The 26,144-nt window shown below is 47.5% G+C and overlaps 2 protein-coding genes across 6 annotated transcripts in view; one reads left to right on the top strand and one right to left on the bottom strand.

Moving 5' to 3' along the window:
• Positions 1 to 21,810, top strand: part of RGS19 (regulator of G protein signaling 19) — a 72,838-nt gene extending 51,028 nt beyond the window's left edge. For 2 of the 4 annotated variants that reach the window (XM_084854404.1, XM_084854403.1), the window contains exons 2-6: positions 571 to 717; positions 3,689 to 3,828; positions 13,524 to 13,598; positions 15,926 to 16,160; positions 19,006 to 21,809. In XM_084854404.1, the coding sequence (XP_084710530.1) occupies positions 688 to 717; positions 3,689 to 3,828; positions 13,524 to 13,598; positions 15,926 to 16,160; positions 19,006 to 19,194 (669 nt within the window). In that variant the 5' untranslated portion in view covers positions 571 to 687 and the 3' untranslated portion in view covers positions 19,195 to 21,809. Of the gene's footprint in view, positions 1 to 570; positions 718 to 3,688; positions 3,829 to 13,523; positions 13,599 to 15,925; positions 16,161 to 19,005 lie in introns of all 4 variants that reach the window. The other 2 variants (XM_084854405.1, XM_084854406.1) reach the window with 2 other exon arrangements.
• Positions 4,151 to 26,144, bottom strand: part of TCEA2 (transcription elongation factor A2) — a 59,281-nt gene continuing 37,287 nt past the window's right edge. Inside the window, exon 12 of one of the 2 annotated variants that reach the window (XR_014790766.1) lies at positions 4,151 to 6,548. The gene's annotated coding sequence lies outside the window, so the exon portion shown is untranslated. The remainder of the gene's footprint in view (positions 6,549 to 26,144) is intronic. The other variant, XR_014790761.1, reaches the window with a different exon arrangement.

Genomic DNA, 26,144 nt, shown 5'->3' on the forward strand with positions numbered 1-26,144 from the left:
CATTACTGGGAGGAGAAAGAGGGTTGCGGGGCTGCTGTTTTCAGCAGTAGCCACGTGTCTCTTACTCTGCTTATTTGTGTTCAGGCGGGCTTTTGGCTAGCAGGCTCAGCTTTTGCAGACTGTGTTACACCCTTGCCCAGTCTAGTTGAACAGACTTGCGTATCTGTTTGGATTGGGAGCCGGAACTGGATGTGCATACGGTGAGGATGTAGACTAGCTCTCCTGCCCTTGCCCCTGCCCACTGTGTGGTTTTATATGGGATGGAGACGCCAACAGGACCTACTTCCACATTCTCATACACGGTGACCCCAAGCTAACACCATTTTTAGGTGTGATAAGCTTGATCTGCTTTTGAGTCTGTTTTTTTTTGGGGGGGGGCTTTTTTAACGTGCTTAGTGTAGATGTGTGTTGTGCTATTTAAAATTATAACCCACATCAGTCTTCAGAAATACGTTGGGGTATTAAAAGTAGAATTAAAAACTCCAGGACTTCCTGTCCATGTGTTCAAAGCCTTCAATGAGAAAACTGCTCTGGGATGACTCTAACAAGGTTGCCTTTCTCTTCTCGCAGGTGCCATTCCATAAGCTGCAGGAGCCCTAGGAAGGGCAGGAGCCAACGGGACACGTGGCCAGTCCTTGGCCAGAAAAGGCAGCCACAGTGGGCCAGAAGGGCAGAACAGGACTGCCCATGCCGACTGTTTATGAAGTGGGGAAACAGGTGAGCTGCGGATACCGTCCCGCAGCAGGGGTGTTCAACCTCTTTCAGCCCAGTGACCAAATCCAGTTTCAGAGATGCTTTCAAGGGTCGCATTTCCAGTGGTGGGCAGGGCTGTGGGTAAAAAGGGGCGTGGCCAAAGCAAAACAGGTAAGGCCAAAAATACCAGCATATTTTAGCTTTAAGCTCCTTTGTTGTTCAGTCATTAAGTTGTGTCTGACTCTTCGTGACCCCATGGACCAAAGCACACCAGGCCTTCCTGTCCTCCGCTCTCTCCCGGAGTGTGCTCAAGTTCATATTCATTGCATTGGTGATGCTATCTGTTTAAGCTCCTGCTACAAGTAAATAAGCCTTAGGAGAAGCATTTCAGCTTTTTAGAGTGGAGGGGGGGGGGGTGCCGTGGAAAAGCCAGGAAACCCCCAATCGACAGTTGGATGAAAAGGGGTGGGGCAAAGGAAAGAGGCCTGGCCATTGGGGAAACCCAGAGGGTCATATTTGGCCTGCAAGCCTGAGGTTCAACACCCCTGACTTACAGTAAGGTCAGGATTAGAGTTGAGCTGAAATCGGGGGGGGGGGGGGGGCTCCTTGTGAATATTTTTGTGCTTGCGTCAAAGGGGTGAAGAGTGTTTGCCCATTGAGAGAAAGAGATGAATGTTTCCTGAATTGGCCTCATTGCCCTAACTGACATCACCACATCGCCAAATCTGATTGACCGCATAGCATCTTGACATCATCCCATTTAAATACATGATCCCTGATTGGGTGGAAACCTCTGTGTGATTGATCCAGGATGTATTGCCTTTGACTTCTGTTAGGTTCCTTTGCCTAGCGTAGGCAAATCTAATTGGTTGTATATTGTTCTGTGAGTTTCTTTTCCCTACATGATCCTTAAAAACGTAAGAAGAGCCATGCTGGATCAGACCAAAGGACTCTCTACTCCAGCACTCTGTTCACGCAGGTGTCAACCAAGAACACACAAGCAGGAAACGAGTGCAACAGCACCTTCCCACCCATGTTCCCCAGCAGCTGGGGTACATAGGCTGATTTCCTCTGGTTCTGGAGGTAGCATAGAGCCATCAGGACTAGTAGCCGTTGATAGCCTTCTTCTCCAGGAGAAGGCCCCCCAATTGGCTGAGATAGTTTATGAGCCAATTTCTAGGAAGAAGAATGGAAATAAGGAGAAAAATATGGTGCCATGGAGGTAGCATTGGTCGGACAGGGGTGGGGGGGTAGTAGGAATTCAGTGGACTGGATCTTTTAAAAGGTGTTTTCCTCTGCCTATCAATGGTTTCACTGGATTTTGCTGTTCATTTTGATCCCGCTTGATTCTGACCCTTCTGCGTAAATCTTGCCAGTCTTTAAAGCTGCCTTACACCGACTCAAGCCACTGGTCCATCCAATTCAGTATTGCCCACTCTGACTGGCAAAAGCTCCCTTGCGTTTCAAACAGGTGGCTCTCCTTGAAGACACCAGGGATTGAACCCAGGACCTTCTGTGTGCAAAGCTTGTGCGGGGCCGCTGAGCTACAGCTCTTCTCGGTGTCCTTCAGATTCCTCAACTTTTTATTTATCCATTGAATGAAATAATTCCATGCATAATTATTTCCAGGGCAGTTCACATTACAAAACAAAAGCCATAAAATAATATATATAAAATAAAACAATAAAAGAGCAGAAAAAAGAAACGGCAGCATAAAATACCTCATCAGGATAAAAGGCCTGGGAAAACAAAAAGGTCTTCAGCTGACACTGAAAAGCCATTCAGGGCTCAATCCTATTCATGTTTAGAATGGAAAAAGTCCTACAACTCCCAGCATGCCCCAGCCAGCCATGATGGGAGAGGAAATGTTAGGAGTTGTAGAACTTCTGTCTAAACATGCATAGGATGGTAGGACTTCTTTCTGTCTAAACATGCATAGGATGGTGGGACTTCTTTCTGTCTAAACATGCATAGGATGGTAGGACTTCTTTCTGTCTAAACATGCATAGGATGGTAGGACTTCTTTCTGTCTAAACATGCATAAGATAGGCCCCTGGCAAGCATGCCTGGGGAGGAAAGGTTCATCAGCACAGCTCCAACTGAGAAGCGTCTCGGCTCTTGAACTGTGTCAGCCCGCTGCAGTAAAAACCTCCGGAACTGTGCCAGCTGTGTGGGTGGATCTCCCCCGTGTGTGCATAGTCCTGTATGAGGCAGTCAGGCCCGACAGGAGGCGGCCCTCCAGGGTCATGGACAGCCATGGACGGCCATCTTTCCCAGCCCTCCTACCTGAGCAGTAAGAAAATCTCCTTCAGCTGGAGCTGCTTTGGGATTGGACTTTGGGCCTCATGCGCACAAGCCATGCTTATTCATTGCATATGGTTTTAATTTTTTCAGTGACTTCTTTCCATTCACGAATTTCTCTTGCATTTGTGGAATGACTGCGAGGCAGGCCTGTTTTGCAAATGGCTGAGGGCTCCCAAGATAGAACCCACAGTTTGATTTTGCTCATGGACACTGTAGAGCAGCTGTTTTTATTTTCCTCAAGTCTTCCCCCACAGCTCCAGGGTGGGGAGCCTCTGGCCTGGGAGCCAAATCCGGCCCTCTTGGGGTCACAAGCTAGCCCTCAGGTGTCCCCCAAACGACCACGCCCTCTTCCCTGGCCCCACCCCCTTTCCCCCAACCACCAATCATCGGGTGGCTTCCCAGCTTTTGTGCAGTGTTTTCCCCATTCTAAGAGGTTGAAATGCCTCTCCTAAGGCTCAGGCAATAAGAGCTTTACGCTACAATAACCTGGACTTTTGGCCCCGCCTCTTTTGCCTGTAGCGCCGCCCACCACCGGCATGCAGCCCCCAAGAGCTTCTCCACAATGGAATTTGGCCTTTGGGCTGGGAGAGGTTCCCCACCCCTGACGCAGCCCATCTCAGAGGGGTCCCCCGGTCAGAGTTCCCCTGAGCTGCCTTCCTTACCCTGCCTGTTCTGTGTCTTCCCTTCACAGTATCCAGAGCCAGAGTATCCGGAAAGACCCCTTCCAATGTCCCAGCATGAGACTTCTCCGACAGCACTGCGACGGGCCGGCAACAACCGACGCGCCAACCCTTGCTGCTTTTGCTGGTGCTGCTGCTGCAGTTGCTCGTGGTACGTGGTACAAGCTGTGGGGGTGGAGGGCTGCGCCCAGCTCTTGCCATTCTCCTCGTCTGCATGCGTACACCGACTCGCACATGCACGCATGGACCCAGCAAACCCAGAAATGGAGGGAATGTTTGCAGAGGCGTGGCGGGTGCGTGGTGGACCAGCCTACCTCTGCTGGCTGTCCTGGTGGGGGATCATGGGACTTGCAGTCCAGCACATCCAGAGGGCACCAGGTTGAGTGAGGCTGTAGTAGACTTTACACCATACTTCAGGAAAACGGGGAAGGCACCTCGAGAACACTTGACGGTTGAAAGAGCAGTGTTGTTTTACCATAAATGTTTACTGAAACAGAATAATGATTGAAATGTACATCAACCCCCAGCGCTGGACTGGCAGACTATTTCCCGCGGTGACGGCAGAGAAAGATGAGACAGAGGCAGGGTGTTTTGCTTCTCCAAAGAAGGAGCAGGGAGGATGCTAGGGAAACGGAGGAGCTGGGCTTGGGGAGTGAAGTGCAACAAGATAGCCTTCAAGTTTCCATGGGCCACGGGAGGAGCAAGATAGATTTAGAGTGATTTCAGCAGGAGGAGGAGAGAATTAGGCCCAGCAGGCAAATTTCAGCTTATTTCGGAGGAAGGGGAACATGAAGGAGGTCATTTTCTGGTTGGTTCTGATCACTTGGAGACCCACTGTGGGTACATGGGCCATCCTGCCCTTTACCAGGCTTGGGACACGAGCTTTGGCTCTGCTCTGAGAGGGACCAAGGATGTGAGTTGCACCCACCCCGATATATTCCAAGATGGTTAGATTCTTGGGTGGGGCACCTTGGAGAGCTCCTTTAGGGTTCTAACTGGTTCTGACTAAATTCCGGAGCAGATGCACTGTCCCACTGACATCAGAGCCACCAGCCCCCACTGCTCTGGGGGAAAAGGTGATGATGGGGAGAGACCAAACAGTTAGCTGGGCTGTTATTAGGGATCCTGAAGCCCTTCAGAAAAGTGTGGAATGCTGTTTTTAAAAATAGTCTTGCTGACATGATATAGCCTCATTTGCAAGGTCATTCTGTCCCAGGAAGCAGCCAAACCATTGCTTGAAGCGGCTGCAAGTTTCTTTTTGGTTTTGGTTTTGGTTTAAGAAAGAAAAAGAAGAAGAGGAAAGCCTGGAGGCCACCTCATATTTAAGATAGGAAACAAACATTCTTTACATTCCCCTATTCCTCCCTGCCCCCCGAAAGTCACCAAATATCCCCTCCACTTATGCAGGGGACAAATATCTGACAGCCGTCCGTCAGGGATGCTCTGACTTGGATTCCTGCATTGAGCAGGGGGTTGGACTTGATGGTCTGATAGGTTCCTTCCAACCCTACTCTTCTATGATTCTATGAAATGGTTCCTTGAAAGTGTACAGGGTGGGGGAGAAATTTGGTGCCCCTCTAGTTTCAACTAGCTAATGCCCCCTCAGTGCTTGTATCTTGCTGGTTGGATGCAGTAAGAAGTGTAAAGGAACGTGTGTTTGTTTATTTATTTATTTAAACCCTCTCTTTTTCACAGTAGACTCCCCAAGCGAACTGACCATCAAAAATTAAAAAATGATCTGTTAAAAAAAATAATTAGAATGGACATGAAGCAGCAATTTCAAGACAATATCATGAACAGGAATAAGAAATTCATTAGTCATGGTATGGAGAAAGTGGATGGGGAGACATTTCTCTCCTTCTCCCATAATTGTGGTTGTTCAGTCGTTCAGTCGTGTCCGACTCTGAACCCAATGGGGTCATCCCATGAGGGTGATAACAGGAAGGACTTCTCCACACGGTGCACATTTAAACGATGGGATTCACCACCACAAGATGTAGTGATGGCCACCAATTTTGATGGCTTTAAAAGGGGGCTGGACAAATTCCTGGAGGAAAAGGCTCTCAATGGCTACTAGTCTTGATGGCTATGTGCTACCTCCAGGACCAGAGGCAATGAGCCTGGGTACACCAGTTGCTGGGGAACATGGGCAGGAGGGTGCTGTTGCACTCATGTCCTGCTTGCGGATTTCCCACAGTCAGCTGGTTGGCCACTGTGTGAACAGAATGCTGGACTAGGTGGACCTTTGGTCTGATCCAGCAGGGCTCTTCTTGTGGTCTTATGTCCTGGTCAGACCAAAACTCTGACAGAACAAAAAGGCTTTTCACCATCTGGGAGGACCAGACACATCTCCTGCAGCAGGGAATTCCATAGCTTGGGCACAGCAAGAGAAAGCCCTATCCTGTGCTAGGTTCCCACCACCCGCACGTCAAGTTCTGGCAGGACACCAAGCAGGGCTGCCCCAGCTGCCCAAAGGGGACAGGCAGGAGACAGTCCATTAGGCACCCTGATTCTGAGCTTTAACCAGCACTTTGAATAGAAATGCCCCCAGTCCGCACCGCATCCTGAAATGATAAGTCCTCTTCCCTAGCTGCATTCTCAGTGGTCTTGAGGATCAAAAGAGTATGTGATGGTGGCAGAGCTATGTCTTCAGTATGTTTCTGCCCCCGATCGTGCCTTCAGCGGTGGAGGGGGTGCTTTGCATGAAGAAGGACCCTGCCATCCCTGGTTGGCAGAGCTAGGAAGGACCCTGCCTGAAACTCTGGAAGGTCACAAGAGAACAGTGCTGGGCAGACTTGTGATCTGACCTAGTAGGTGGACATGTGTTCAGAGACCGTGTGGCACTGGCTGTCTTCTTTCCAAAGTTGTGCCCTGCAAGAGACACAAAACAAGGTTAGATAGACCAGATCAGGGGTGTTGAACTTCAGGCCCATGGTCCAAATCCAGCCCACGTGGGGTCCCAATCCAGGGCTCTCCAGATGGCCACACCCCTTCCCTTGGCCCAACCCCCTTTCTGTTCACTGATGATGGTTTGATGATTTTCCACTGTTTGCATGTTCCCCCCCCCATGTTTAAAGGTTGGAATGCCCCTCCTAAAGCTTAGTGACTGGCCATAGGCTGCAAACTAAAAGATGCTGGTATTTGGCCCCTCCCCGTTGCTTTCAGCCCCTACCATCTCTGGAACACCTGCCGCGAGAGCTTCGCCCAAGTTGAATTTGACTCTCTCACTGAAAGAGGTTCGAGGCCCCGGGACAGACAGGCCTTGGCCAGATCCAGCAAGGGAATTCTTACATTATGGGCACGCTTGTCAACATTCTCCATGCCTTCCTGTCTGATGTTCAGCTGTAGTATTTGGGGTGGGCCGTGTATTTAAGCTTTATTTATAGCTGGAGGCTAATTGGGGGAGTATTTAACAAAGCAAGTGTAAACACCATCTTGAGCAGATGGTCTCCTGTATTTGTGCTTCACAAAGCGTAGAGGCCCTTGGAAGCTCTGTGTAGGTTTGTTTGGGTTTGGGAGGAGTGTGTGTGTGTGTGTGTGTGCTGGATTTAGGGTATTCTGCATTGGCTAATTTCCCCACAATCTGTTCTAGCAAGTGTTGCTATTTTCTAGCTTAGTCTGAGCTAATACCAGGTTGTGTCCAGTGGGTTGTATCCCATGTTAGTCTATCTTAAGTCTCATTTATTTCAGTGGGTCTAAGTAGGACAAATATTGGACTAAGTAGACAGAGGACACAATCCTATGCATGTTTAGGCAGAAAAAAAAATCCTACAACTCCCAGCATTCCGCAGCCAGCCATGCATCCTAACTAACACTAAATAGGAGTAACAGCAACCCATCATGCCCCATTTGTACTGTTCCTCTCTTCTTCTCCTTGCCTTTTCCTAAAGCGAAGTGTTGTTACCCTTTTAGATCTGATGCGCTTATGCCACAATAGCAGTGCAATACTATGAATATCTACTTGGATGTGAACCCCAATGGGTTTCAGGGGGCGTACTCCCCAGTGAGTGTTTGGGATTCCAGCCTATATCCATTAAATCTTTAAGGTGACTGTTTTCGCTACTGCAGACCAGTTCTTACACAGCTACCCTGCACCTCATAGCTCTGGATTTCCCTGAGACTCAAGAGTTAATGTGAACATAAAATGGGGCTAACCCATATAAACCATCCTGTGCTTCATAGAATCATAGAATAGTAGGGTTGGAAGGGGCCTACAAGGCCATCGAGTTGCAGGATCCAGCTGGGATAAATAAATACTTTTAAAAAAATCTTATCTCTTCTCAGCCACCCTTCTCTGGATTTTAAAATTTTCATTTGTCCCTTCCTTTCTTGTTCTCTGTTTAATCAGATTGTGTGCATGTTTTACTGAGGCATAGGTAAACTGGGTTATAGGAGACTGGAGAGGGGCTGTGGCTGAGTGGTAGAGGCCCTGCTTTGCATGCAGAAAGCCCCAGGTTCGATCCCTGGCTTCTCCGGGTAGGGTGAGGAACGAATCCTGGCTGAAACCGTGGAGAGCTGCTGCCAGTCAGTGTTGACAGCACTGGGCTAGATGGGCCAATGGTCTGCCTCAGTATAAGGCAGCTGCCTTTGTTCCTGTTCACAGACCAGAGACCTTTCCAACCTATTTTGGAATATTTGGGAAGCGAACGTATTTTGGGTTCGCTTCTCAAACACCTCTCACGATGTACCATGGGAAAAAGAAGGAAGGACTCCATATGGGGACACCATTTTCACCTGCAGCTTCCTGTTCTGGTTAACATCTCGTTCTGCCCACCATTTCCATTGACTCAAGACCTGGTTCCACTGTTAAATGTTTCGCTCATGGGAGTCCCCCCTTGGAATGAGGCAAATTTGTGGGTAGATACGAGGCCAGTGGCAAGCTCATGTGCATATATCATAGAATCATAGAATAGTAGGGTTGGAAGGGGCCTACAAGGCCATCGAGTTGCAGGATCCAGCTGCCTGCCCAATGCAGGAAGTCCAACCCCCTGCCCAATGCAGGAATCCAAGTCAGAGCATCCCTGACAGGTGGCTGTCCAGCCTCATCTTGAACGCCTCCAGTGTGGGAGAGCCCTCCACCTCCCTAGGTCATTGGTTCCATTGTCGTATTGCTCTAACAGTCAGGACGTTTCTCCTGATGTTCAGCTGGAACCTGGCTTCCTGTCACTTGAGCCCATGATTCCGTGTCCTGCACTCTGGGATGATCGAGAAGAGATGCTGGCCTTTCAAGTACTTGAACAGCGCTATCATTATCTCCCTCAAGTCTTCTCTTCTCAAGGCGAAACATGCCCAGTTCTTTCAGTTTCTCTTCATAGGGCTTTGTTTCCAGGCCCCTGATCATCTTTGTTGCCCTCCTCTGAACCCTCTCCAGCTTGTCTGCATCCTCCTTAAAGTGCAGTGCCCGGAACTGGACACAGTACTCCAGATGAGGCCTACCCAGTGCTGAGTAGAGGGGAACTAGTACTTCCCGGGATTTGGAAGCGATGCTTCTATTAATGCAGCCCAAAAGAGCATTGGCCTTTTTTGCAGCCACATCACATGGTTGGCTCATATTCAGCTTGTGATCGACAACAATTCCAAGATCCTTCTTGCTTGTAGTGTTGTTGAGCCACGTATCCCCCATCTTGTAACTGTGCATTTGGTTTCTTTTTCCTAGGTGCAGAACTTAGCATTTATCCCTATTAAATGTCATTCTATTGTTTTCTGCCCAGCCCCCCAGTCTATAAAGATCACTTTGAATTTTGTTTCTGTCTTCCAAAGTATTAGCTATCCCGCCCAATTTTGTGTCATCTGCAAATTTGATCAGCATTCCCTGCACCTCCTCCTCCAGGTTATTAATACAAATGTTGAAGAGCACTGGGCCCAGGACTGAGTCCTGCAGTACCGCACTCGTTACCTCTGCCCAGTTTGAGAAGATCCCATTGATAAGCACTCTTTGAGTCCAATTCTGTAGCCAACTGTGGATCCACCGGATCATTGTTTCATCTAGCCCACTTTGAGCTAGTTTGCTCATTAGGATATCATGGGGCACTTTGTCGTGTTGTTGAGCCAAGTATCCCCCATCTTGTAACTGTGCCTTTGGTTTCTTTTTCCTAGGTGCAGAACTCTGCATTTATCCCTATTAAATTTCATTCTGTTGTTTTCTGCCCAGCACTCCAGTCTGTCAAGATCACTTTGAATTTTGTTTCTGTCTTCCAAGGTATTAGTTATCCCACCCAATTTTGTGTCATCTGCAGATTCCAAGGAGGCCAGGGGCTTGCTTCGAACACCTGGAGGTTAGAAAGAGGGCCACTAACTCTTTGCTTGCAGGGGACTGTACAATTCCCAATGTTCCTTGAGGAAACCAACACTGTTAAGCTGGTTTCAGTGTGTGATTGAAGACATGTCCAAAGGGGGCGGCGGTGTTCCTGCTGTTCAGCAAAGTGCCTATGTCAGACATGTGTATTTTTATGGACTTGAGATGTTGGCTGTGATTGTGCACTGTTGTCCTTTCTCTGACCAGCTTGCTCTATTCCGCTGAGCCTGTGGCCTCAAGTTGAGCGAGGCAAGGCAGGGCTCCTTGCATGGGTAGAAGAGGGGACTGGGGCAGGCTCAGCTTTTCTGATGCCTGCATGACAAACACCTTCCCAAATCCTGCCTTTATACACAGCTGTTGAAGGACAGGAGACTTGCCTGCCATTGCATTTGCTCACAAGTTGTACAAGAGCGTTCTAACTTCTGGTTTCTGCTGGCAGGAATGGGAGAATCAGCAAGCCTTGAGCATGTCAAAGTTCTCCAAGTGCCACCTCGGAGCTTTTGTTGTTGTTGTTGTTTGAACAGGAAAAATGCACATTTGGGTGTGCATTTTTTAAAGCGCCCAAAAGCATACTTTTCCCCCACTGACTATCATGTGAAAATGTGTCCTTTATTTTCAAAATGCACATTTTTAAAGTGCACATTTTTCTAACAAACCCATTTTGCAAACACGATCGCAAGTTCGGGAATAATGGAGTACTGCCCAAAATATGTATTTGCGTTTGAACGGGGCAAGTGCTGGTCAAAAAACGAATCAAACCAATATTCTCATGCGTTCTTATCTGCTCAACTTTGAAGGAATACTGGCCTCTGCTGGTCAGATTTGGTAAACACCACTGTACAGTTTCTTCCCCAAGTTTACTGAAGGGTTCTGAGTGGAATTCTGCAGTTTTTTCCTCTGTGTTTTGCTTTTAAAATACACAGCAGTGTGGGGCAGGCTGCACTAGAGCCAAAGAAGGATAAATGGAGAAAGCCTGCTTAACATCCTCCCCGCACCATTTTATTATTTCTTTTATTTATTTATTTATTTATTTTGCAATATTTGTATAGCACTCCACATCCAGAGAACTCAGAGTGGGAAATAGCAGATAGAACAAAAGAATAAAAACCATATTATAATAATTACTATTTTAAAAAAAGAAATAGAGGTCTGATAAAACCGCAGCCACTCACTCAAGGAAGGCTTCCTGAGATAATGTTTTCAGGAGGCACTGGAAGCAATAGAATGCTGGCGCCTGCCTGACCTCCAAAGGCAGGGAATTCCATAGGAAGGGGGCCACCACTGAAGGCTCTTTTCCTGGTGGACTCCAGTTGGGCAAAGGGTCCATGTGGAACCACCAGGAACATGCCCTCTGATGGCCTCAGTGACCAGGCAGGTTGGTAAGGGAGAAGGCAGGTTGCCACACGGGAAGCATTCAAGACGAGGCTGGACAGCCACCTGTCAGGGATGCTCTGACTTGGATGCCTGCGTTGAGCAGGGGGTTGGACTCGATGGCCTTGTAGGCTCCTTCCAACCCTACTATTCTATGATTCTATAAGGTGCTCTCTCAAGTATCCCAGTCCCAAGTTGTTTAGGGCTTTGCACCATCATTTTTCAACTCAAAGCACCTCCCTGAGCTGCTTTTTCATCTGTTGGGGAAAGATAAGAGCACCCTCACCCACCCCGGTGGGTGAAATAACAGCTCAGGGAAGGTGGTTTTGAGTGGGAAAGTGATAGGAGGGGAAAGGGTTAAGCAGATTTTCCCAGACTGCTTCGGGCTTGAAAAAAGAATTACCGAATGTTGATCAATTAACATGTTGTTTAAACCTTACTTGAACATGGATGTCCAACGGGGTAAGGAAAGTCAACATTTTTTATACAACTTAACGTTTGTTTTCCTTTGTCTCTCGTATCCTCTTTTTGAGCATCAGAAACTAACATGTTCGGGGACAGGATGTATTCATTCTTAATGTTTATTATACTCTGCCTTTTGGTCCTCCAGAGGTGCTTTCAATGTGGCCCACAATTAAAATTGTGAAAGAACACAATAAAGCAGCCTTAGAAAGAGAAGCATATCAACACTGGGATGTAAAGGGGTGGTTCTTAAGGTGAATCTCTCGATGCATTCCTCCTGTGGTTTGAAACATTTCAAGTTGGAAAGTCTCCCCAGCTCAAACTGGCCACTGAATTGGGGTGGGGGGAGTCCCCCACACGCACACACACTGTTGCATGAACCCTGGCTGGTTTGCCCACCTGAGTCCATTCTGTTCTAGCTTTTGTTTTAAATTGTACAAGCAGAAGCCTGCCTAAATCCTTGGATCCCAAACACAGTGTTCCCCATCAAGGGGGCAGCTTTACCCTTTTGTACTCCCATTCTCTCTTCACTTCCTTGCATGATATTCCATGTATATAGGCAGTGGAGGCTGGTGGCTCCAATGTCAGTGGGGCGGTGAATATGCTCCGGGTTTCAGTCAGAACCAGTCAGAACTCTTTAGAATTCTGACTGGCTTGGCTCAAAGCTGGAGTGCATTTACTGCCCCACTGACATTGGAGCTACCAGCCTCCACTATGTATAGGGCTTAGGTTTCGAGATGGCATCCATGGGATTATCCCATTTTTAAAAAATCCTTACAGCCCTACAAGGTTAGTTTGAAATAAGTTTTTATTCGCTTAGGGCGCAACCCTATCAGGTTGACACCCGTTAGACGGAAGCCTCTGATCTCGGAAGCTTCTGAATATCCTATGCCCTGCTGCCGGGCTGCTGCCAAGATGGCAGGAGAAGCTACAGAGGCCATTTTTGCCTCTCCGTCCTCCGTTTAAACTTCGTTTCCTCTAGACAGACCTTTGAGCCCATCTAGTAGAGGAGTCGTGGTGGAGCTGGGGCTGGAGACAGGACGTTTTGTATCCAAGCCTCTGCCCTCCCAGCTCACCAGAACTCTGTGAGGTCCTCCAAGGCCGCTTTTGCGATCTCAGAAAGCAGATGCTGCAGTTCTTTCCACGGTGGCTGCAAGGGGAAGTATTGTGGGGAGGGATCAGATCATGTAGTCCGCGTCCCAAAGTCGTGGCAGTGTCTACAGCTTCAGGAGGGGGATCCAAGAAATCCTATGGTCCCTGGTATGCTCCCTGGGGACCATAGGACTGCACTGTTAGCTGTAAACCATCCTGAGAAAACCTTTGTTTTTTAAAGGTGGCATATACATTCTTAATAAATAAGATAAGGAAGTGACTTGCACAAGGTAACCTTGAGATTCATGGTTGGGTAAGGATTTGAACTTCGGTCTTCCCCATCAGTCAAATATTCACTGGCTTCCAGCTCTTTCTACCTCCATGCCACCATTCCCGCCTATACCCTAGAGTGGCTTATGTTACTTAACAGCTGGGGCAGATCTACCACCCTTTTCACAAAAGTTCCAGACAGCTAAAGGATTTTAAAATACTTACGTCAAACATGATAGTAAAACTCGGTTAAATCCAGTTAACCAGCTAAAATCCCTTAAAAAGCCAGCCCATAGCTTCCTTCTTGAAGCTGTTTACACCCCATCTGAACTATTACCTGTTCATTTTATTGTTAGGAATGAAGATCGTGAGCGGGCATGGAGGGCGTCGCGAGACACCAAACTGGAGACCATCCCAAACTGTGAATCCTGGTGAGTTGCCTCTTTTCAACACTTCAGACTATTATGTATTCAACAGTTTCACCATTGTACTGTCCGTACGAGCCTCCCTGGGGAATGGCTGGAATCAGGGCAGGGCCTTTTTGGTGGTGGCACCCTTCCTGTAGAATTCCCTCCTGGCTAGACAGGTTCAGCAAGTCTGCTATTTGTTGCTTTTTAGAAGACATGGAAAGGTCAGTAGTTCACCAGCGAACATTTGAGGAGTTAGCTTTCATTTTCTGAGATTCCACTATGGTTTTATTGACAGACTGCTCATTTTTCTGTTTTTCCTGATTTTTATATTCAGATTTTTATGGCTGTTGCATTGTTTGCTGGTTTTTACTGGTGTGTTTTATTGGATGCTTTTATTGACTGATTTCCTATGTTGTTAACGGCCTTGAGGGGCTCCTTTGAAGCCATGGGGTAGGGAAATAAATCTCAAATAGATGCTACGCACAAGATCCACCCAAAGTGATGCACTTCCGAGTTTCATTATTTTCAGCAGAAGAGTTAAGCACATCTTTACATCTCTTCTGTTGAAATAAATGGGACTTAAACGTGTTTGATTTGTCCCTGTGTAAGTGAAGAATTTGGTACTAAATGAGAATCTAGCACTCTGATAACATTTTGTTCTTCCTCACTCTCCACCACCACCACCACCACAAAAAAGCATTTTTCTAGCCCTCCATAAGCTTGAAAGTGGTTATATGGTGAAATCATAGATGTCAGAATACAGTCTGTAGGGAGTGGCAGATGGAACAGGGCAGGATTTTCACTGGTCACGAGCTGAGGCTTCTGGGTCCTACATACCTCTTTAGCTCTCCCAATGGAAGCAAGAAAAATAATGCAATTGTATGCAAATTTCTCTAACTTGGAATGTTTTATACAGACCATACCATTTAGCCTTCCTTGGTCTGCCTGGAACCTGGGCACGAATGCCCCCCTCCCCCAATGCACACACATTCTTTGTGTGTGTTGCAGAATATTGTCTTCGTTGGTAGGTTCCTCCCTGTATTATATGGGTTGCTATTGCTTAAAACCTAAGGAAGCTATTCTGTTCTACTCTGTTTCTTTACTTCCATCACAAAGCATCCATTTTGCTTCTGTGGTGTCCCTTCTGTGGGAGGAGGCTGTTAGCACATATCCTGCTCCCTTCGACTGACCTGCCTCTGGGAGAAGGTCATGGCTCCATGCAGACCACACGCTTTGGATTCAGAAGGTCTCAGGTTCAAGTCCTGGTGGCATCTCCATTTAAAAGGATCTCGGATAGCAAGAAATTTGCCTGGACCCTGGAGATCTGCCGCCAGTGAGAGCAGACAGCAGTGAGCTAGATGGACAGTTACAATGCCTATGTCAAACGTGGTAATGGAGATGAGTGAATCTGTCAAACTCATTTTTCCTCATTTTTCTAATGCTTACTTGGTTCCGTCTTGACTTTACATCAGATCACGTTTTTTTTAAAGTCCGCCTGAACATTTGTATGTATTTTTGTATACGTTTTTTAAAAATACAAATTTTCATACACGAACCCGCCCCCCATGTACGCATTTTGGGGTGCACTTTTCAAAGGTACCCATTTTTTCCCAGCGATTTTTACATTGAATAGAGCCCATTTTGAGCACATTTTTTTCAAATATACACGTTTTTTGTGCACGCTGTTTCAAGTGTATGCATTTTTCTACACTTTTTTATTTTTTAAAATTATTATTATTATTTGCAACCTGTACAACAAACTTCAGTAATGTCCAGATTTCGATGGCAAACCACATTCCGGATCTTGTTTCATTTCAAGGAATGTAATTCTGGTACGTTTGGATTGAAATGCAAATTGACTGAATTTCTCACGCATCCCCGTGTGGGGTAGAGCTATAAACATAACCATATTTTTAAAAGCTGGAGCCCATAGCTTCTTGCTCGATGCTGTGCACAACCAGTCCAGCTTTCTGTATTCGTATGTACCAAGCAGCTAGTTTCACACATGCGTTTATATCACTCTTCTACATTATTTGAGCTTGCGAGGATTCTACTTGAGGAGATATGAAACCTCTGCCCATTTCACATGTTAAAAGTTGTAACTTGATCATCCAGAAATAACTGTCCTCATGTAAGCTTGCCCTAGCTCAGTGTCTGGTTCTGGGCTTGCACTGGGGATGCAGCAAAGTAATTTTCTGAGCCCCCGGTCAGACAGCATGCTGGGGCAAACTGCTACGAGCAGGCAGGAACTGCCAAACAATCACTGAAATAACTCTTCTCCCCCTCTTCTTCCTTGTGGCTCCTTCTGGTTTGTTTTGCCTCTGCTGGGTGGGGAGCTACCTTTTCAGCGCCAAACCAACCACCGAGGAAATCAAGGGCTGGTCCCAGTCATTTGACAAGTTGATGAAAAATCCAGCTGGCAGAAACGTGTTTCGGGAGTTCTTACGGACTGAGTACAGCGAGGAGAACATGCTCTTTTGGCTGGCTTGCGAGGAACTCAAAAGCGAGTGTAACAAGCACGCCATCGATGAGAAGGCACAGATGATCTACGAAGACTACATCTCCATTCTTTCACCCAAGGAGGTACTTTGTTTTTTTCCAGCCCTCTGCAGTTTCAGGTCCAATACAAGCAACATTCGATCCGGTACACCAAGGGTGCAAGAAGTGCAGCCCGTGGGCTGCATATGAGGCTGCCAGAACCACCCGCATCTGCCACCACAGTGGCAGTCCTGCCCCTTGCTTATTTCCAAGCTCTCCTCAGAGGAAATAAGCAAGGAATTCCCTTGCTAGAGCTCATCCCTAATGAAAGATGGGAGATAAACAGTGATCGTGTCGGGGGTGCTGGAGTGGGGAGGAGGCTGCAGCCTGCTGTCTTCCCCAGCGCCTCTGAGCCACCTGCAATTGCTGCTTTACTGCTGCTAAAGCAACCCTGAAGCAGGGGTGAATGTGTATCCTTCTCCCACACACACACCCCAGGGTGTCTTACCCCCACCCCAGTGATTGTGAGTACCTGTGCACATATGCAGCCCCCAGGCCCCCACTCAGGGCAAAAATGGTTGTGCATTCCTGCAGCACACGATGCTGCTGGGGACTTGGGGATGTCCTCAGCTGGAGCTGGGTACAGGCATACTGGAAGGGTGTCTGGATGCAGACCCCCCCTTCTTTATGGACACTACCAGCTCCAGGTTTGGGGTAGCGCTTTGAAAAGATTCCTGCAGTGGTTCCCCTCCATGAGGGGACCTACGTCCGCCTTGCTGCTGTGGCCGCTGCCCATTTGCTCGCCCGCTTCCTTTGGGCCCAATCCATACATCTGCTCAGGGGGAAGAGGATAAAGAGAGCAGATGCTCCCTCTTTCCTTGCTCCTGTGGCTGCTCAGTCACTTGGAGTGAAAAGGTAGCAACACGAGGAGGAGGAGGAGGAGAAGCAGGGCCTGAGACCTCTGGGGGATAGTACTGAGCCCTCCGCTGGGGGGTGGGCCCCAGCAGGTGCCCCACGATGCCAACCCCTGGCACCAGAGAAAAGGTTTTCAGCTGGAACCGAGTCTGCACATAGTGGTGGGTTTTCCCCTTAGGATTCCCCAGAGGCCAGTGCTCCATGACTGTGGGGTGGAGGTGGGCCCCATACTGGAAAATCATGTGAACATCTAGTGTGACCAATGATGTGTTCTGTCATGGCTCCCACTGACAGAGTTCTGGATGTTGCCTGTGTAGTCCAGGCCAGTGGAATCAAGATTGTGCCAAAGTCAGGGATGTACGAAACAACTCACCTGTTCCGTTTCATGACATCCGCGGTGGCAGGGAGACGCTCCGTCCCTCCCCCCAAAATCCTCACTGGCCAGCTCTGCTCCGCGGTGGCTCCACAAAGCCGCTGGCCAGCCAGGGCTGCCCGCAGCAACATCTGGCCGCTGCTGGGCTGCGCAGAGACACAAATGGCGGCCGCCGTAGCTGCCGCCATTTGCGTTCCCTTTTTTTCACCATGATAGGATACGTAAATATTTACGTAGCCTATCACGGCAAAAAAAGGGAACTGGCAGCTGCCGTAGCCGCCACCATTTGTGTTCCCTTTGTTTCGCCGTGATAGGCTACGTAATTATTTACATAGCCTATCATGGCGAAAAAAAGGGAACGCAAATGGCGGTGGCTACGGCGGCCGCCATTTGCGTTCCCCCTTTTTTTCCCGTGATAGGCTATGTAAATATTTACATAGCCTATCACAGCCTCCGCAGGGACGCAAATGGTGTCCCTGCGTTAGCCGTGATAGGCTACGTAAGTATTTACGTAGCCTATCATGGCAAAAATCGTGAAGCAAATGGCGGCCGCAGACGCCATTCGCAAAACAGCACGAACGACACCAGGTAGGTGCTCCGTTTCGCACGCCTGTCACGGGGTGGTGGGGCGGGGGGCTTCATTCCACAACAGATTTCGGGGGGCCGAATGCACTGGCATTCAGCCTCACTGAGATCCGTGGCGGAATTCTCCGCCATCCCTAGCCAAAGTGACTGAAGACACTGGGGGTGGGGGCAGAGAGGCAAGTGGAAATCTGCAGATGGGCCTCAGGATTTCCTGCTGAATTTCTGAGCATCTGGAGGTTTTCCCTTGTAGATGAAAAGAAGCTCTGAGAAAAGGGGAATGATCCCCTCCCAGGCTCTCCAAAGACATTGGGGATGCTTTTGAGGACACGTTTGACAGCTTGCCCGGCAGTTCTTTTCCCTGGGCAAAAATTTGAACGTCCATATCAGGCGCTGCATGACAGGTCCAGGGTGGCCGAGGCCAGCGTGCCCTTAGGCGCCCATTTTCAACACCAACTTTCAGAAATGCAGTTACAGATGTGGCCGAACAGGAGATCTGGTGACTCTAGCATGCAAAGTGGGAGCTGCTGGGGCCAGGATTTGACCAAAGGAGCCTGTAGGCCTTGGTTTATGTATGCTCATGTGTCAAAGCCCACTTCAGGCATAGAGCGGAACTGGGAAGCTGGGGAATGCAACATCAGCCCATGATGGGCTCAAGTTTCAGACCTCAGTGAACCTCCCTTTCTGGACTGAGTTGGTGGTGCTGCTCACCACCCCAGCCTGGCTCTGACTCTAGAGTGACTAGACCAGCCTTCCCCAACCTCATGCCCTCCAGGTGTGCTGGACTACAACTCCCACTGTCCCAGCCAGCATGGGCATTGGCTGGCTGGGGCTGATGGGAGTTGTAATCCATCACACCTGGGTTAGGCCTGCCTGGCATGAAAACAAAACAGCAGCCATGGAAGGTTAGGTTTTCAGCCTCTGCTTTTGTTTGTAACGTCTCTTGCTAACCCCAGCCTTCCCTCCACCCTGTTTATGTTTTCATCTCCCTCTTTGGGCCTCTTACTATGTAGCAGTTCTGGCTCCCGTCTTCTCCTAAATAGTGTTTTTTCATGTGTTCCCTTCCCCCTGGTTGCTCAGGTCAGCCTGGACTCCCGCGTGCGTGAAGGCATCAACCGCAAGATGCAGGAGCCATCGACGCACACCTTTGACGATGCGCAGCTACAGATCTACACACTCATGCACAGAGACTCCTACCCCCGTTTTCTGAACTCTGCCATATACAAAGCGCTGCTCCAGAGCCTCTCTCGGTCATCCTCGGAGTCCTAAGCCCCACTGCCACCACAGGGGGGGCAGCTAAAAAAGGGAGTGATCGTTCTCCTTTCATACAGCAGGTGTTAATTTAAAAAATATATATGGATCTCCCACTTGGTCTTGCAGAACCAAGAGACCTAAAATGGCATTCCAAATGCCCCAAATCCCATATTCCACCTGGTTCTGACTACAATCCAGCTGTCCTGTCACTGAAAAGCTCACTCCATGCAATCCCATCCTGTCTTCTTCCGCCAGAAAAGTGGACAACGGTACCTGCTGTCCTGTGAACCTCAAACTCAGGCCTCTGCTTATACTACTGAATTTGTGTTGGCAAGCCAACACCTGGCTGACCACACCGAAGAACTGGAGTACAGATGGGAGCAGTCAAGTGGCGGGGGGGGGGGGTGAGTGGCGGGGAAGGGGAGCCTTAGACAACATGGCAAAAGAAAAAGGCCAAAGTCCACATTTTCTGAATGTTGTTCTCTCTTTGAACTGTCATCCCCCCCCCCCCTGTTTTTAAAGAGTTGTTTCCATGGTGGTCCTGTAGATGCAGAGAGATCTCAACTGGTTCAGGTGGTAACTTCTTTCAGACCAGTCAGTTGGGTAGTGTAGGACCTACCCAGTGTAGATTAGACACCCCTGCCAACATGGCCAATGGTCAGGAATGCTGGGAGTTCAAGTCCAACGCATCTGGAGATCTACTTCCTGCCCACTTGTGGTTTAGGATAAGAAGAGTCTGAATTGCACATAAGTATTTAGAAGATGCTTCTTGTCCAAAGAAGGGTTCTGTGAAACTCAAAAGGGTTTCTTGTTTCCAGGTTGCATTTCTTCAAGGGGGAGGACTGGATAAAGTTTGGCCTCATAGCTCTTAAAGGGACAGATAGGGTTGTTGCTGAGTGAAAGCTGAGCTCCCCAGTAGATTAGTGGTTCAGCCCTCCCCAGAACCAACTTAAAAGTAAGTCCTAATGTCCTGAAATCCTGGCAGGTTTTGCTTTGGGTCCAGAAGGCTTCTCCAGTATTGTGAGCCACAGCCTACCTGCATGGAGGCATCTCTGAGCTGACATAGTGTGATTACTTGTTTGCACTACAAAGACTTGGGAGGCTTTCTCCTGTGGCCTTTGATGGCAAAGAAACTTCTTGAGCCTACCAGATCCTGGCGAGAAGCTCTGGGATTCAGAATGGATTTGGGGAAGGGGCGTGGGCTCCTTCTCAGATGGGAAACGTGAGTCTGCCAAACTTCATTTGGGAGCTGAACTGGATTGAACAGAAGCTGTCTCCCTTCAGCAATATAATATGGTCATTCTCTCAGAGCTATAAAAGGGACGGGATGGTGGGCTTGGCTCTGTGTAGGCCCAACAGTCGCCACTTAGCAGTTGTAGGGTTCTACAGCCATCCTGCCAAGGTGAGGCCTTGAGTCACTTAAGGCTAATAATTTCATGCCCTGCTCAGGGGCTTTTTGGAAGTACCTGATTTGGGCCACTGTGGGAAGCCACATTACCTGCTGTAAGTGGAATGGAGTGACTGCAATGCCACATTCCCTTTCAGGTATGGCTTTAATTCCTTTAAGAGCTCTGGGGAAAGATGGGAGTTGCACCTGTTCAATTTCTCCCCATCACACTGTTGCTGTGACAGAAAAGGCTATCTTCTCATAAAGGAAGACTTGTCTTGGATGGAACGTGACAGCCTCCTTCCTATTCTGCAAACGTAGTTGCTCAAAGCAGAGTTCTCACCTGAACCATTTTTGTTCCCATCAACTGTCCACCTGGGCCAGTTTCACTTTACAAATTCTCCCTTGCTCCAAATATGCAGCAGGTTTTGTGTCATCTTCCATAAGAGCTGTGGCATCCTCATTTTTTTTCCTCTCATTTCATAAATTGAAATGCTTCTCTAATTGTTTTATTCTGGGTGCTGGAATTGTAGCAGATGCTAATAATAGCGGATAAGTTTCAGGTTTGCGTTCCTCTGTTCAGGGCAGGGGGAAAGGCCTAAAATCATAGCCTGGTCCTCACTGCCTCTTGCTAAGGAGATGAATCTGTGTATTTTGAAAGCTGTTTTAATTGAAAGACTGTTCACAAGAACATTGAGGTCTGTTCTCATCCTATCTCTGCCCTCACTACCACCACACATGTTGGAGAGCTAATCCTGTGGCCAATATGATACAGGCTCTAGCATCTTTTAGTTGCAGTTCCTTCATTTCTGCCTGGTGAACCCTGCAACTCAGAAAACTCTTTCGAGTCACATAAGGAGCCGCAGGGTTTTGTTTTTCCAGCTTTTCACACAATAGTCAAATTAGAGAACATGCATCCACATGACAGTGTTCGAAAACAGACTTTTTTTTTTAACCTGTGGAATTCACTTCCACCAGAAGTAATAAAGGCCAATTGGCTAAATTGAGGGGGGAGAGAGAGAAGGAAGGAAAATGAGAATAGCAACAAGTCCTCTAGAACATTCATGGCAGCTGTCTGAATATGTAGAGTCTCCTTAATCCTGGAAAGAAATGGTAGGAAATAGAACAGTTTGCAAGTACCCCCCCCCCCCCAGCCTATTATAATATTTATTTCCAGATTTGGCTATGTGCCGTAGAGTGTGGGGGTTGGGCAGATCAACGCCAAATAAACATACACATACACTAATAGTGAACTTGTTCTCCAAATGCCTGTCCTTATGTAGCCAAAATGGCACCACCCACGCACAAGAGGGAGGTATCGACATACTTCAGGAAACCCCATGGTTTGCAAAAGGACAAAAAAGAAAGAAAACGTTAGGGAAACACCCAGCGCAATGGGGATTGAGCATGCTCAGTGGGCACAGAATGCTGACTTGGACGAAGGCATGGCTGTTTGACTGGAACACTGAACGGGGCACTCCACACAGCAACATTTTGTTGCAGGTTCCACTTGTACAGCATATTTGCTAAGTGCTTTGCTATGTGTAGACTTAGCCTTCACAACCATCTATGAGGTAGGTCCCTCTTAATCTCTTTCATAAACAATACTGAAATTGCTTCTAAAGCTATGACATGACAGCTAAGGCAGCAAATGGCCCTTCGGCACATGGCCCTCCAGGTTTATTTGACTGTTCATGCAGTACTGCCATGGATCTTGTCCATTTTATGGTTTAGGGATACAACTGGTGTTTGTGATGCATACTGAGTGGCAAAGCCATGAGGGGAGGTACGTTTGAACAAAGCCAGTTTGTAACCATGAGCAAAGATAACCATGGAGGTAAAAATTCCATGGAGGATTGGTGAATCAGCTCAGTAGGAGAGAATCCACCCGGTTGGACATTGGCTAGACACTGCATCTATCCAATCAATGCAAAAATTGCTATCAATTCATGCCCACCCAGCACAGTTACATTGAAAAGTCAATTCAAGTGACAAATTTGCCTATGAGCCTTTCACTCGTGCTGAGTCCCCCAACTGGAAATCCAACAAAGCAGAGCAAAATACAGTTCTCCACACTGGATTCTAATGTGCTGCTTGTCAACTCCAATTGCGAGTCACCACATACAGCCCTTAATGCCACTAGATAGCTCTGCCTCTGATAAACAGAGGTAGGCTGGACTCTCATATCTAGAGCCCATCAGCTCTCAGGCTCCTGACTAGTTCCACAAAGCATTACTGACTGAAAGTTGTTGGTGGTGGTTGTTTATTCAGTCAGTCGCTTCCAACTCTTCGTGACCTCATGAACCAGCCCACGCCAGAGCTTCGTGTCAGCTGTCGCCACCCCCAGCTCCCCCAAGGTCGAGTCCGTCACCTCCAGAATATCATCCATCCATCTTGCCCTTGGTCGGCCCCTCTTCCTTTTGCCCTCCACCTTCCCCAGCATCAGCATCTTCTCCAGGGTATCATGTCTTCTCATGATGTGGCCAAAGTACTTCAGTTTTGCCTTTAATATCCTTCCCTCAAGTGAGCAGTCGGGCTTTATTTCCTGGAGTATGGACTGGTTTGATGATCTTGCAGTCCAAGGCACTCAGAATTTTCCTCCAACACCACAGTTCAAAAGCATCTATCTTCCTTCGCTCAGCCTTCCTTATGGTCCAGCTCTCACAGCCATAGGTTACTACGGGGAATACCATTGCTTTAACTATGCGGACCTTTGTTGTCAGTGTGATGTCTCTGCTCTTCACTATTTTATCAAGATTTGTCATTGCTCTCCTCCCAAGAAGTAAACGTCTTCTGATTTCCTGGCTGCAGTCAGCGTCTGCAGTAATCTTTGCCCCTAGAAAGACAAAGTCTGTCACTGCCTCCACGTTTTCTCCCTGTATTTGCCAGGTATCAATCAAGCTGGTTGCCATAATCTTGGTTTTTTTGAGGTTTAACTGCAACCCAGCTTTTGCACTTTCTTCTTTCACCTTCGTCAGAAGGTTCCTCAGCTCCTCCTCGCTTTCAGCCATCAAAGTGGTATCATCTGCATATCGGAGATTGTTAATGTTTCTTCCAGCGATTTTAACTCCAGCCTTGGCTTCATCAAGCCCAGTATGTTGCATGATGTGTACAGGTTGAATAGGTAGGGTGAGAGTATACAGCCCTGCCATACTCCTTTCCCAATCTTAAACCAGTCCGTTGTTCCGTGGTCTGTTCTTACCGTTGCTACTTGGTTGTTATACAGATTCCTCAGGAGGCAGACAAGATGACTTGGTATTCCCATACCAACAAGAACTTGCCACAATTTGTTATGATCCACACAGTCAAAGGCTTTAGAAGAGTCAATGAAACAGAAATAGATGTTTTTCTGAAACTCCCTGGCTTTCTCCATTATCCAGCGGATATTGGCAATTTGGTCTCTAGTTCCTCTGCCTTTTCGAAACCCAGCTTGTACATCTGGCAATTCTCATTCCATGAATTGCTGGAGTCTACCTTGCAAGATCTTGAGCATTACCTTACTGGCATGTGAAATAAGTGCCACTGTTCGATAGTTTGAACATTCTTTGGTGCTTCCCTTTTTTGGTATGGGGATATAAGTTGATTTTTTCCAATCTGTTGGCCATTCTTGTGTTTTCCAAATTTGCTGGCATATGGCATGCATCACCTTGACAGCATCATCTTGCAAGATTTTAAACAGTTCAGCTGGGATACCATCTCCTGCTGCCTTGTTATTAGCAATGCTTCTTAAGGCCCATTCAACCTCATTCTTCAGGATGTCTGGCTCTAGCTTACTGACCACACCGTCAAATCTATTCCTGATATTATCCTTCCTATACAAATCTTCCGTATATTCTTGCCACCTTTTCTTGATCTCTTCTGCTTGTTAGGTCCTTGCCATCTTTGTTTTTGATCATACCCATTTTTGCCTGGAATTTACCTCCGATGTTTCTAATTTTCTGGAAGAGGTCACTTGTCCTTCCTATTCTATTCTCTTCTTCCGCTTCCGCGCATTGCTTGTTGAAAAATAATTCCTGATCTCTTCTGGCTAACCTCTGGAATTTTGCATTTAATTGGGCACATCTCCCCCTATCACTGTTGCCTTTTGCTTTCCTTCTTTCTTGGGCTGCTTCCAGTGTCTCAGCAGACAGCCATCTTGCCTTCTTGGTTTTCTTTTTCTTTGGGACGTTTTTCCTTGTTGCCTCCTGAACAATGTTGCAAACTTCTGTCCATAGTTCTTCCGGGACCCTATCTACTCAATCTAGTCCCTTAAATCTATTCTTCACCTCCACTGCATGTTCACGAGGAATATTAGTGAGCTCATATCTAACTGCTCTGTGGGTCTTCCCTATTCTCTTTAGTCTGATTCTAAATTGTGCAATAAGAAGTTCGTGATCTGAACTACAATCAGCTCCAGGTCTTGTTTTTACCAACTGCATAGATGTCCGCCACCTTTGGCTACAAAGGATGTAGTCAATCTGATTTCGGTGTCGAAATCACTGAAAGTTGTTTGCCAATGGTATATATGAGCTGTTCAGTGCATCACTGTGTGCTCACTGTGGTAAATCACAAGTAGCCACTTATTTCAAGCATTTTTTATCCTATTCCAGCCAAGGAAGGCTTCCAGAAGAGCTAACAAAGATTAATACAACAGTCCCTGCCTTCAGGCTTCCAATCTGAAGACATGACGGGGGGGGGGGGCAGACAATCTCAACATGTTCTTCATTACAGGGTTCTTACAGCTGTCCTTTCTGACGGCGAAGGGTGAAGCAAGTAAGGATGTATGAGAATTTCATTTCAGTTTGCAAGTCATCCAAATGTGCCCCATTCGCAACCCTGGGCATGAACAGAAGTGCATTATTCAAAAAAAAAAAAATGACTGCACATTGCTGAACTTGCAATCACTTTAAAAAATATATTTTAATGCATTTGAAATGCATATTTTTGAAAGGATGCATTTTCACAGTAGTCTTGGGGGGGCACAGTTTTTTTTAAAAGTGTGCACTTATAAAATATGCACTTTTCCTGTTCGCACAGACTGGGAAACATTGCAAACTAAAATGGGAGTAAGCTGAACCAAGCTTCGAAGTGAGGTTCAGAGAATTGTGGCGAGCTCAAGCATCCTTGGCTCTGCTATCCCTAGAAGCAGGCTCCCTGCTGCTACTTCTCTGGTTGATGTATGCAGTCAGGATGGTCTCCCCCTTGCTGTGATGTTCTTTCCGGGAGGCAGGGGGGTTATTCTAGGGCTTTGGAGCGATCTGGACCCCATCTGCTTCAACTCTGATTCCAGTCCGAAGCAAGATTTGGACATCTGAATCATTTGTTTTGGGCGTTTTCCCACAGACTTGCATGGGAAAACACAAACAGCCATACTGTTTCAGTTTTCATTATACATACATGACATTTAGGGAACTCTCAGCCCCCCTGGAGGGGTGCCCACCTGCCAAATTTCAGGCAAGTTGTCCCAGTAGTTTTTGTGCTAGGTGCAGGTGAAATTTGATTTTTTTTTTCAAGGAAATCTCTCAAAGGAAAAGTGCTATATGTAACTTTTCACTGCTTGCACAGAACTGCATGAAAGCACAGCCCCCCTGGAGGGCAT

Source organism: Heloderma suspectum, chromosome 4, assembly GCF_057233095.1.
Source record: "Heloderma suspectum isolate Gila_16-S chromosome 4, 16-S_ref, whole genome shotgun sequence".
Classification (NCBI taxonomy): Eukaryota; Metazoa; Chordata; class Lepidosauria; order Squamata; family Helodermatidae; genus Heloderma; species Heloderma suspectum.